At 35.4% G+C, this 13155-nt stretch overlaps 1 protein-coding gene across 1 annotated transcript in view; it reads left to right on the top strand.

Moving 5' to 3' along the window:
* LOC127879230 (chromosome-associated kinesin KIF4-like) overlaps window positions 1-13155 on the top strand; it is a 72734-nt gene that overhangs the window by 51347 nt on the left and 8232 nt on the right. Inside the window, exons 18-27 of the mRNA XM_052425963.1 lie at window positions 152-298; window positions 700-803; window positions 1364-1413; window positions 1621-1700; window positions 2923-3105; window positions 5490-5555; window positions 6236-6316; window positions 8748-8870; window positions 9436-9519; window positions 10363-10524. Of these exons, the coding sequence (XP_052281923.1) occupies window positions 152-298; window positions 700-803; window positions 1364-1413; window positions 1621-1700; window positions 2923-3105; window positions 5490-5555; window positions 6236-6316; window positions 8748-8870; window positions 9436-9519; window positions 10363-10524 (1080 nt within the window). The remainder of the gene's footprint in view (window positions 1-151; window positions 299-699; window positions 804-1363; window positions 1414-1620; window positions 1701-2922; window positions 3106-5489; window positions 5556-6235; window positions 6317-8747; window positions 8871-9435; window positions 9520-10362; window positions 10525-13155) is intronic.

Raw genomic sequence — 13155 nt, 5'->3', positions numbered from 1 at the left:
TATCTGCTGATGGTATCCTTCAAGACAGAGCTTTTTCTTGGAAAGATCATGACATGTTACTTTGGTTTTGTTACTTTATGCACACCCTGTCAATGCTATATTTCCAATGAATTCTTACTAAGACCACCCTACATATGCTGTGTGCATTCAGAAATGGTTGAGCCATGAGCTGGACATGCATGTGGGCATCATGGAGGCCAAGTATCACCGTGAGAGCCAGCTGCAGGACCGCAAGACCCTCGCCAACCAGCTCAGAGACCTCAAGGAGACCATCAGCGATGAGGGGCCACCATCCAAGGTCAGATTGCGCATGTACTTTTGGGTGTTATAGGGGCCTTTATATTGTCAAAAATTAGCCACCTGCACAATTAGTTATATTTAAGAAGGGATAGCGTTATGTTTTGTGTTTTAGACTATATTTCTCTGCTTAATAAGTATATATATTCCCTATTAAATTTACCTCAATTTATTTTCTTAAGTTTAACCTGATTACAAACTGCTGTTTTTTTTGTCTACAAGTTTAGGAAATTTTCATCAAACAAAGATGGTTCATAAATTACGAGTTTTTCTCACATTTGTCCCATGAAAAAAAAATATATATATAAAAAAGTCTGATTTGTTTAATACATGGTATAAAATGGTGTGTGGAATGAACAAAAACCATCATGCTATCACTGCATGCCCTTCTCTGTATTACAGAAGCTTGGCTGGATGGATGACAGTGGCAAGAAACATGAGGCCAGCATAGAGGAGGAGTCAGTGAAGGGCAAGATACACCACCTGGAGCAGCAGATAGAACTCAGGTAAGCATAGCAACTGTAAAACTCAGGTATCCGTAGCAACCATGGAACTGTTAACCATGTTAACCATGGAACTACCGGTATCTTAACTATGCAAACTATAGAATGCAGGTAAACAAAGCAACCATAGAACTCAGGTTTCCACAGATACCATAGAATTCAGGTAACCATAGCCACAATAGAATGCAGGTAATCATAGCAACCATAGAACTCAGATAACCATAGCAACCATAGAACTTAGGTACATATAAAACATAATTTTAATGTGACAAAATGCAGCCTATTACCTAAGAACTCAGACTCTTATCAGAGTTTAAGAATTCCAGTACACATAGCAACCATTTGTCATGATTTCATGTATTTACCATGGAATTCAGGTTATCATAGCAACCTTGGGACTGTGGTAGATGTAGTAAATATAGGAATCTCTTAACTTTATTGTCAGACTAACAATCTAAGGCATATTAAATACAGATGCAAAAGTTTTCAAAGTTACAAACATTGTGTAAATCATTTATTAATCATTTTAGATTTAGAATATTTGATTTGTTTTTCTCTTTCAGAAATGCCCAGATCTCAGATTTGCAGCAAAAGATTTTTGATGCAGAGCAAGGTTATTATTGCTTTTGCTTCAAACTGATTTTTTTTCATCTGGAGATTTCACGAATAACAACGTTGCTTGGCTTCAACTTGTCCTTAAAGTTAATCAGAACTTCTTTTTAAATTCTCACCTGACCATATGATGCTATGAGCAAAACTAGGCATTACAAATATTTGCTTTCATTACTATTTGCTGCTCACTTCGCAACCAATTTTCCAGAAAGCAAGGGCAAGTCAACTAAAGACAACTTACACACCATGATGGAGGCCAAAATAGCCATCAAGTGGCTCCTAGACCAGGTACACATGAACCAATGTGTTATGTTTGTTTGTTCAAGCCTAAGAAGGGGATCGTTAGCGATGTCTTTTAAGCAACTTTATATTTTACTTTCATCTAATTGATTACATTGTATCATATTATTTATGGTAAATGTTTACTCGAATGCCGTCATAATACGGTTCTCCTATAAAAGGCATATAGCCTAAAATGTTGGGGGAAAAAAATCATTATATAATTTCTTATGACACTTTTAAACAGCTTTTTTTAACAAAATTGTGTGTTGCATTTTCCTGTACATGTTGAAATAAGCGATGTCATTTGATGCCAAAATATGTTTCTGGATATTCTTCTTTGATATCTCAATACTATGATAGATATCCTTATAACTCGGAAATATTGATCAAAATCTTGTGTTATAGTTTCTTAATTAGGTAGATGTATGGTATATTCTTTCATCAAAAGCCTTTAATATAAAATAAGTTTAACTCACATTAAAGGTAATAAGATTGTTTGTACAGATCAAATAATATAAGTTCACAAGAAAAGCTCAGACTCAGATCTACTAGCATTTTAGCAAAACCGTGATGGCTCTTTCATAACATCAACATAGGCATATACAAAACATTAAAGTCTGATTTTAGAAAAAAGAAAGAGCATTTGATAAATAAATGCCCTTACAATACATTCAAGGTTATCATCGCTGTAAATTAAAGCATAAATGTCAATGAAGTGTTTATTTTTTGCATCTGTCTGGTATAAGGTAAATGCGTAAATTGCAACATTTTAGTAAAAGCAGGGGAGACGGTTGATTTTTTGAATCAAAGATAATTCAAATTGTTTATTAATTCTACCAGCTTTTATAGACAAGTGCGCATCTTATGAGCATAATAAATTATTTGCTTTACATACCTTCAATAAAACTGTTGTTTGAAATATTGACCCGTTGTTAATCAGTTATTCCACATACCCAGCAAGCATGTTATTGATGCATCTTGTTAGAAGGTGAAAACACCAGTATGGGCCGTCAATCTGTGTTGATTTTTTCAATTGACGTGCAGAATAGCTAGTCTGAATACCTGCAAAATGAGCAGTATATGTATGTGTTTTTTGGATATTATAAAAATATTTGGATACTGAATTACTATCCAAATACCAGCACAGAATCTTGATATGTTTTTATTTCCCCTGGTGAAATAAAAAAAAATCATACAATGCGGCATCACATTCATGTTTTTCTGCCAGGCTGTGTCGTACAAGGCAGACAATGCCCGTCTGCGTGCTGAGAACACAGACCTGCAGGAGAATGTGAAGGGTGACCATGACGACCAGAGCGAATACATCGCCCAGCTGGAGAGAACCATACAGCAGCACAAGCTGAAACACAGCAAGCAGCTCATGAAGATGCAGGAGAAACATGATGAAGAGGTTGTTGTAAGACGCAGTGTTGGGATTATGAAAGGAAGGGGAAAAACAGGAATATGTAAAGCCTGTTTCAAGTTAACCCTTTGCATGCTGGGAAATTTGTCGTCTGCTAAAATGTTGTCTGCTGAATTTCTAAAATTAGCATTTTCTTTGAATTTTGCAAAGAATACTATCAGAAAAGCAAATAGTTTGGATCCTGATGAGACACCACGTTCTGTGGCGTCTCATCTGGATCCAAACTGTTTGCAAAGGCCTTCAAAATTCGGTTCCAGCACTGAAAGATTTAAAGTTCACAAATAGTAATACATAAATGCAAATCAGAAATAGTTGCTAGTAATTGACTTCTTACTGACCAAATTAAAAAAAATCACTCCAATCTAATTTGGATGAAAGTAACCCTAAAGTTTATAAGCGTGTCAAACCTCAAGTGAATCATGTATTTACAATACTTGTGTACAAAGCATATAGTTTGTATGTGTTCCATTTGCAACAATGATTTTAAACTTCAACATAATTAAAAGTGTTTTAGTTGCACTTCATACTTATTATGAAGAGTTAATGGAATAGTCCCCAGGGGAGTGGACACCTGAAAAATGCAGCCGGACTACCGTACATTGATATATGTGTAAATTCAAACACAACTCGACCAATTTATAAAGTTTTTAAGGATTTTGAAAAACCTGATAAGATTGGGGTAGGGCTGCTGGCATGAGTGGGAGTGGGAGGCGTCAAACAGGTGGTCTCTTGTCAATATTGTTTGTTTGCATTGATTGATCTTCGTGACATTGTTGATATTTCAAGCTTGCATGAAAACCTAACTTTAATTTGGATAGAGATATTGTCCTGCCATTTTGTGTAAGTAGCTGAGGTTAAGATTAAGGCATTGTTATAAAACTTGTATGTTGGTAGTTTACAAGTTTTTTTATTTAATTTGGGGCCAGTTGGTTTAACTTCAAGGTCACTGTTCTTACATAAAAATAACTCTTTTCCTCTCAGCAGCTGGACTTTGAATGGCAGAATCGCTCTGTAACTTTGTTTGTATGAATCTTACTAGCAGCCCTTCCAACTATTATAAAAAACAAATGTAGTTGCCATGCTTCTTGTTTAATTCTTTTTATGTCCCCCACCACTATAGTGGCTCTCATGGAGCTGCACATTTTGTGTGGTGAATGGTCAAGGTCATCCTTCAAGGTCAAAGGTAAAAAAAAAACAAATTCAAGGGAAGTAATAAGATTTAAAGGGAGAAAATTATCTGAACCTGCCAAATGATAATTTTTTATGCTCCCCGAAATATTTTCGGTGGAGCATATAGTTGCCAGTTTGTAGTTCCTTCCTTCCCTCCGTCACACTTTTGTTACAGTTTCTTATAACACCTTCAATACTTTACCGATCTCTTTCATATTTGGCATGTAGGTACCTTGCATGGACCTCTACCTTTTAATGAAATTTGAGGTCACTGGGGTCAAGGTCACCGAGGCTAATAATAGATTTTTCCATCACACTTTTGTTACAGTTTCTCATAGCACCTTCAATTCTTTAGTGATCTCTTTCATATTTGGTATTAAGGTACCTTGCATGGACCTCTACCTTTTGATGAGGTTTGAGGTCACTGGGGTCAAGGTCACTGAGGCTAATAATAGATTTTTCAGTCACACTTTTGTTACAGTTTCTCATAGCACATTCAATTCTTTACCGATCTCTTTACTATTTGGCATGTAGGTTCCTTGCATGGACCTCTACCTTTTGATGAGGTTTGAGGTCACTGGGGTCAAGGTCACCGAGACTAATCATAGATTTTTCAATCACACTTTTGTTACAGTTTCTCATGGAACCTTCAATTCTTTACCGATCTTTTTCATATTTGGCATGTAGGTTCCTTGCATGGACCTCTACCTTTTGATGAGGTCACTGGGGTCAAGGTCACCTAGGCTAATAACAGATTTTTTAGGTGGTTATTAACACATAGATTAACAAAGTGTTTCTGACAAATGCATTTCTTGTTTCTATTTAATTTATTGTACCTATACAATTTCAAGACATTCATTACAGTTTAAGATGGTAGCATTACTGGTACTCTTTTATAGACAATCAATGTCAAAAAATGGAAAAATCAACCACGCCTTGAGCAATCAACATACCAACAGTTGGAAAGCCTTCTGAGCCAACCATGCACTTTCCTTTGATAACTGTTGTGTAAAGTTTGCACATGCAGCAGATTAAAATATTAATCTGCATCTGAATGTTTGCCTGTTTATTTTGGAACATTTTTTCTAACCGATAATAAGTTGAGACAAATTTGGGTGGCGGGTATCTATGTCCTACTGACATATTTCTAATTTGTGCAAATATGCCTGTTTACATCTTACTATTTATTGTGATTGATTAAGGTTAAGTTGCTCCTTGCTACGAAGATGGAACCGAAGAATGGCAATGTAGAGACTCTTGCAAAGCAGGTAAGAATACCAGCAATGATTAAGGTGGATATACTTAACAACCAGGGCTGGGATTTTATGTTCCCTTTATCAGAGGGATTTTTTAATAATGCAACTTTTCACAACTTTCAAGTAGACGGTAGAATAGCTCTTCATCTTTCCTGGTTTTGTCAATAAATTATTCCTCAAAAATGGAAGGTAACACCTTTCCCCAAATCAAGAAAATATCTGGAAACAAACCAATTCACTGTAGAAAACTACCACAATCTCTCTGAGTAAAATCAGTCTTGATGAAAAATGTGGCAATATAAAATAAATAAATCTTATTTAATATTATGTAATTTAATGCATTTCTTTTTAATCAATTAATAAGGTTAATTGTCAAACCACAACATGTTTTATATGATATTAGAAATTTGAATTGATAATTTCTTGTAACCTGCTGAACCAAAAATAAACAATTTCCCAGCTTAAAAATGTTTTCAAGGTATAATAAGCCTTCATAAATCTCTGCCTTAGATATACAAGCTGATTGTAGTGAAACCTTTTTTGATCTTACTCCAACAGCGTGCGACAAGTGTCGAACTGGTGGCCTTAAGAAATCTTTAAAACATGTGGAGATATACTATAACTGGACCTTTCTTTGCTTTACTTAATTGGTCCTCTATGCAGCAGTTGTGAAAGTGTGTTGTGTACTTCAGGAGGCTGAGATACAGAGACTCAAAGCAAGACTTCAGGAAATGTCAGGAGGCAGCTGCACCAAGTGTGAGAAAATGGAGAAGGTACATCTCTACAATGTTCAGTTTTCATGACAAAATGCGCTTATTTCAAGTCCTTTTTAAGTCTGATATTTCAATCAAATAGTTAGAGCTATATTACAGATCTTTTGATTGGCATAATCAGGGACTACCCTAGGCCTTAAAAATAGGGAGAAGTGACTTCTCCTTTTTTCTGTAACAGGGAGAAGTTTGGAAAATCAGGGGGAAGTTTGTGCGAACAATATCAAAAACAAAACATGTTCATTTCACAACTTTTATTATGTCTATCATTATACTATGTTTATTTGTAAAAACAATAAATTCTCATTAAAAATCTACTTTATCATAACACATTTAAGTAATTTAAGATATGTACCGGTAGCACCTTTTCATCACATATTTATCGTCATTAAATTATCATCATCCCTATGACTGCTTTTGTAGCAAAACACAATCTTAATGCATGGAACATCTAGTATATCTATTACTGTTTATCCGAATACTATACATATCCGAAATATGTTCACTTAAGAATGCCTTACCTGTTTAACTTTAATAATCCAAATTTTCCTTGTTGTTATCTGGTTTAACAAACCTTATCAACTGTTTGTTAAATCCAGTTAATGCTTTCTCCATTATTGAATCACCCATTACTTGTAATTTGAATCGCCGGCTTTGAATTGAACGCGGGTTGAATGTTACAGGGCGTCCGCCATTTGCAATGTCGGACTCGAAGGTCATGACGTAGTATTTAATTCTACTCGGATAATTTATATCAAATCGAGGAAATGTGTTTTCTCAATGTTTATGTGTAGTATTATGACTTGTTAGTATAAAAAATTAACTGTGATTCCAATTTCCAGTTTATATTATTATTATTATTATTATATTAACAAACTGACAAAACTCGCTGGACTTAAAAGTGGATGTACGTAATTAATAGACATTTGATCAATTTTGTTTTTCTTTCATTATTTTTGCTGACTTTGTTTAACCGTGCCGTCTGCCCAAAACCTGCTATTATCGGATGGTCAATCAATTATCACGTAATCATTAGACAACTTACCGCACGCCCGAAGAGGCACGAGTGTGTTGTTTTAGCACCATTATTAAGGGACTGCTTTGTCATGTTCAATTGTCGATCCGTGTGGGGGGTAAATTGTGTAACCGTTAGATAAACAACAAACAATAAACTTGCTAATGCACGCATTAGCAAAAATAATCGGGTGGCTTGATTTTCGCTTCTCCTGTCTTGTTTACTAAAAAAATCGGGCGACTTGATCTTTGCTTTCTGGGCTGGTAGGGCGAAATCACGGGTGTTAGAGCGAAATTATGGCTCTAGTCGCCAGTAGGGTAGTTCCTGCATAATGCTACAGTTAAGGTTTGTGTGAAGCCACTCCTTATCTCTGTAACTACCACAGATATACAATTTCAAGTATGTCTTCTTGGTCATTATATCATATTATACTTTCAAAGCTGAAGTTATAGTTGAGCATCCTGTTACGGGAATGCTCTTCTTCATTTGATGATTTCGTATGTAACTGAAGGACATAATTGACACATTAATAAATGTGTATGTGGTAGATTATCAACATATTTGGCTATTTAATTAAAGTCACTATAACGCTTAAAATCAACGAAAATTTCGTTAAGTATTTCGTAAAATAAAGTTAATACCTTAACAATCAGTGTTCCTTATAGCAATAGCCAAAATTTCAACGCTAGATGTGGTATGATTACTTAGATTTTTGTAGATACAAATACGGTATTTCTACACACCCGGAATTTAATTGTGGCCACAAATAAATAAATACGAGCATTTTGTATCTACAAAAATCTAAGTAATCATACCACATCTAGCGTTGAAATTTTGGCTATTGCTATAAGGAACACTGGTTGTTAAGGTGTTAACTTTATTTTACGAAATACTTAACGAAATTTTCGTTGATTTTGAGCGTTATAGTGACTTTAAGAATTGTGTAACTGTAACCATTTATTCTTACATTTAGCTGTATCAAATATGTAGAGTTATGCATGAAACAATGCGTTTTTATAGCTTATTTCATAGCCATTATTTGGTAATATTCACAATGGCAAAAGTTTTTTTCACCCAAATCAAGAACTTAAATTCTGTTTTTAGTATTGTTTAACTATCAGATGTTTGGAACTAAAGTTATTAAGAATAGAAATAAAGAGTTTGAAGTTGAAATATCCATTTAACTGATATCTTTATGTTTAGTATTATCTGATCAATAATCAGTCAAAATTATCAATCAAGCAAAACATGTAATACTTTTTTTCCAAATTAAAGTAAATTTACTCTAAAAATTCAAATTTCACTGGTATAGGTTGTAAAAAGCCCTGCTGTGAAAAAGCCCTGACACAATATAGAAATGTGAAGCAGATACAACCATGCCACAATTAACAGTCAAGTTAACTCAATGTTACCTTGCAGCAAATGACCAAGTTCATCTACAAAGAGAAGTCTTTCTCCCTGATGCCCAAACTGGAAGAGAACGAGCAAGCTGTAGACCAAACCATGGATGAGATGTCACCATTCCTCTCCCCCAGGCCCAAGGTACAAACCATGCTCGTCATACTATACCATGATGTTCCATCAGGGATGGAAATGGCAACCTTGCAAATGACCCCAGTAATTAGTGGCTCGCCCCTGGGTTTTATCAACTTACTCATGTGTCTTTTGTAGATGTGTTGAAAGAAAGGGAGTGGACAAGCATGCCCAAAATTTTTGTTCCTAATCCTGACAGTGGGATCTGACCATTGCCTGGATAACTTTTGGATTTAAATGTGATATTTTCATTAAGACACATTTGTTGAATTTGCATTAAGAACCCTTGTATGGCTTGAAAGTTCCTAGAGGCTACATTGTTAGTTAAAAAGTAGAGTATTTATTTGATGTTTAAATAGTATTTTGTGATCATACAAGTAAAAGGTTAAGTTTTTCAGAAAAGGTCACCATTTGTAGCTGGCAAAAGGAAAACTACCAACAATAAAGTTGCATGAGAATGATGAAAGGCTGATATTCACTTGTGTCAAGAAACAATAAATTGTTGTTACCAGAGCAATATTATACATTCAATGAAGTCACTGCATTGTAAAAGGCTGCTGGTCTATTTGTTCAGGCAAAGAACCCACTGCGGTACACCAGATCACAAATAGGGGATGGCCGGCTGCTGCAACTAGCAGGTGTTGACACAGAGGGCAAGGTATTGAAATGAAGATTGATATGGATAAACTGGGCTTATTGCATTTGCGTTAAGCGTCGCTCTAGATGAGCCTGTGCATATTTTGTTTTTATGGTATGAGCAGCAGCATCTGAAAGTGTGCATTGTGCCTTATGCAGCCTCTGTAGCTACAGACCAGCATGTGCGCAGTCTGGTCTGGAGCTACACTGGAAGCATGTTGCATGTGACATCTTCACATGACGCAGGATCGACTCTTGTCAGGAAGTCCATTTCAAATGGTGAACTGGATAAGTGCCATCTTGGACTAGCTTTACACTTCATTTTACAAATTTGCAGTGAACCCTGTTGCCCAAATATAAGCAAATTGATACATAAGCTGAAAAAGCTTTCCTTTATCTATCAACACAAAGTCTTTTATTGGTGAGTGACTTATTGCGAACATTAACAACAAACACAAGTAAACAAGAATCATATTCATCTTTTTTGTCTGTTAATAAACTATAGAGGGGATGGGGGGATTAATTTTGATATTCAGTTTGGTATAATTTTAATAATTGTCATTGAAAATAGAAAGTTGTCATGGACACTCTTTTTCAAGATATTATGATATGACTTCAAAATATATCAATGTTTCTTATTTTTCAAATCTTTATCTTTTTCAATTGCTATCTATTTTAGAATTTTACTATGTCAAATAAATATGTCTTTATATTTACAATATTTTTATATATTGGCATCATTTACATTCAGTTTCAATGAGTGAATTATATTGGGAACATAAAAAACCCAGTTAAATACAAATTGTATCTAGCTGATAATATTATTCACTATTAGCACCAAAAAAGCTGACATTTGTATTACTAGTGTTCTTCCATCAATGCATCCCCTGCCATGGAGACAGATGGGTCCGGGGAGGACGATGACAGTGACCTAGATACTGACCCTGACTGGCAGAGTGGCAACACACCTGGCTGGCTCAAACCCAAGACCAAGAGGAGGCGCACTGACCTCTTCAAACAGAAATCAGTGAGTGCCTCATCATGTTTATGATACAGATTTGCAATGTTAGTAGTTGGGCAAAAGAACCTCCAAATGCTTAGGTGATTGTTTGGCAGCAGAAATATTCAACAACCCCTTGAGGAAGTCAGATTGAAATTGACCTATTTATTACACTGCTGTCTCCATTGACGTCTGTCCCCCCCCCCCCCCCCCCCCCCCACCAACCAACCCCTGTCTCCTAGCCGGTAGAAACTGTTTGTAGGTGTTGAACACTTTTCAGTGTACAATATTCTATCCTCATATTAATCTGTTTAACAAATTACAACTGCTATGTCCCTTTTTATACGCCCGTTTAAAAAAAACAGGACGTTTTTATAGTTTCACCTTGCCGGCGGGCGGGCAGGGGCGTCCACAGCAGTTTCCGCTCTCTAATTCAAATAGTTTTTATCCAATCTTCACCAAACTTGGTCAGAAGTTGTATCTAGACAATATTTAGGTCAAGTTCGAATATGGGTCATGCCAGGTCAAAAATTAGGTCACAGAGTCACTTAAACCATTTCAAGCATTTAGCATGGTGTCCGCTCTCTAATTAGTAGTTTTCATCCGATCTTCAACAAATTTGATCAGAAGTTGTGTCTAGACAATATCTACATGTAGGTCAAGTTCAAATATGGGTCATGCCAGGTTAAAAACTAGGTCACAAGGTCACTTAGTGCATTTCAAGCATTTAGCATGGTGTCCGCTCTCTAATTGAAGTAGTTTTCATCAGATCTTCACCAAGTTTGGTCAGAAGTTGTGTCTAGATGATATGTAGGTCATGTTCAAATATGGGTCATGGTAAAGTTATCAAGTTGTCCAAAGCCTTAAAACGGGTGTATCTTGTGACAGTTTGTTTAACTATTAACACTACATGCAGTGTAGGTGGGTATTCTTTGTTTTGTTTGTGACACATTCTAATTTTGATCATAGTTATCTGTCAGTGAACTAAGTTTGAAATGTTGTAGGGGATATTAATTGATATGAGTTAAAGATTGTGTTTAATTTTTAGCGAGGCTGTTTTCGGAGAAAACCCAAGCTACTGTCATAGCCAGCTCGCGGTCCCCCGTAGGCATCGTGCTAAAACCTTGACATTGGCCATAACTATTTAAATATTTAAGATAGCACCTTGATATTTGGCATGCATGTGTATCTCATGGAGCTGCACATTTTGAGTGGTAAAATTTCAAGGTGAACATCATCCTTCAAGGTCTAGGGTCGAAAAAACAGAAAAAAGTCAAGGGAAGTAATAAGCTTTAAATGGACATAGTTATCTGACCTGCCCACGTATATATTTTTGTTAAATAAATCAAAGCGGCGCAGTAGGCGGCATTGTGTTTCTGACAAACACATTATGGTAAAAAATACAGATTTAAGGGAAGTAGTGAGCTTTAAAAAGGGAGAAAATTATTCAATATTGAACATAGCCACTTTATATATTTGGCATGCATGTGTATCTCATGGAGCTGCAAATTTTGAATGGTGAATCTACAGTCACGATAGTGGCTTTAATTATTTGCTACTAAAAATAGAAATTTGTTACAGACAATTATTTTCAATGGAAGTAATTTATATAATTATAAATCTCATATTATATATTTCCTTACCAAGAATTAAAGTTCTTTTCACAGTTACTGTACAGATTTATTATTTTGATTATTTATAACCCAAATGATTGATTTGTCAAAGTTTTTTTAAATGATATAATTATAATTTCTTTGATGTTCATTACATACCTGTTGACTTGTGTCCATAGATACATGATCAACTCTGGCTATGACCTCCGGTTGGATTGGACAAAATTCAAGGGAAGTAATAACCTTTAAAGGGAGATGATTTCTATACCTGCCAAATGATAAATAGAAATTTTATTTCAATGCAGCGCAGTAGGGGGCATTGTGTTTCTGATAAACACATCTCTTGTTGGGTCACTAGGTCAAAGGTCAAGGTCACTGTGACCTCTAAAAAATATAAATCTGACAAGCTTTCGCAGCCGAGCGTGGCACCCATTATGCGGTGCTCTTGTTGTAAACTTATCATATGTCTACATTTTCAATCACAATAAATAATATAAAACACAATAACTAAAACTAAAAAATTTTGTTTTTTTGACATGCTATTTTAATGTCATAAATACATACCTGCTATCCCTAGCTATACCTCTCCAGGTGGGTTAGCTTATCCAGAATTCTTCAAGTGCCGGAATTCGGCCACCTCTCCTACTGAAAAGAGATTTAGGTTAAACATAGTACAATGTAACCTAACCGGAAATCAAGCACCGTAACTCATCTTGCTTTTCTGGACAACACACTGTGCAGATCGCCATATTTTATCGGCTATATATTTGGACTTTTAGTTCAATTCTGCGTGGTGGAATTGGGTTTGAAATTGATGAATTGTATAATTTATCGTTTCTGCTTCATTCAGAAATCTTTTCTTGTATTATTTTGTTGATAATTCATTGTTTTTCACTTTTTGCCGGGTTTTTCCATGTGCTCATGAATTGAGCACGAGGATTTCGTGATTTTTGTCAACAAGTTATTGACAATTTTTTACATTGTAAATACTTTGTTTAACTGATTATTTCAGTGATTTTGTTCTTTTTACATTGTTTTCTTACGC

This window comes from Dreissena polymorpha, chromosome 4 (assembly GCF_020536995.1).
Source record: "Dreissena polymorpha isolate Duluth1 chromosome 4, UMN_Dpol_1.0, whole genome shotgun sequence".
NCBI lineage: Eukaryota > Metazoa > Mollusca > Bivalvia > Myida > Dreissenidae > Dreissena > Dreissena polymorpha.
Note: the sequence above shows the minus strand (reverse complement) of the source record. Positions and strands in the feature narration are given on the sequence as shown.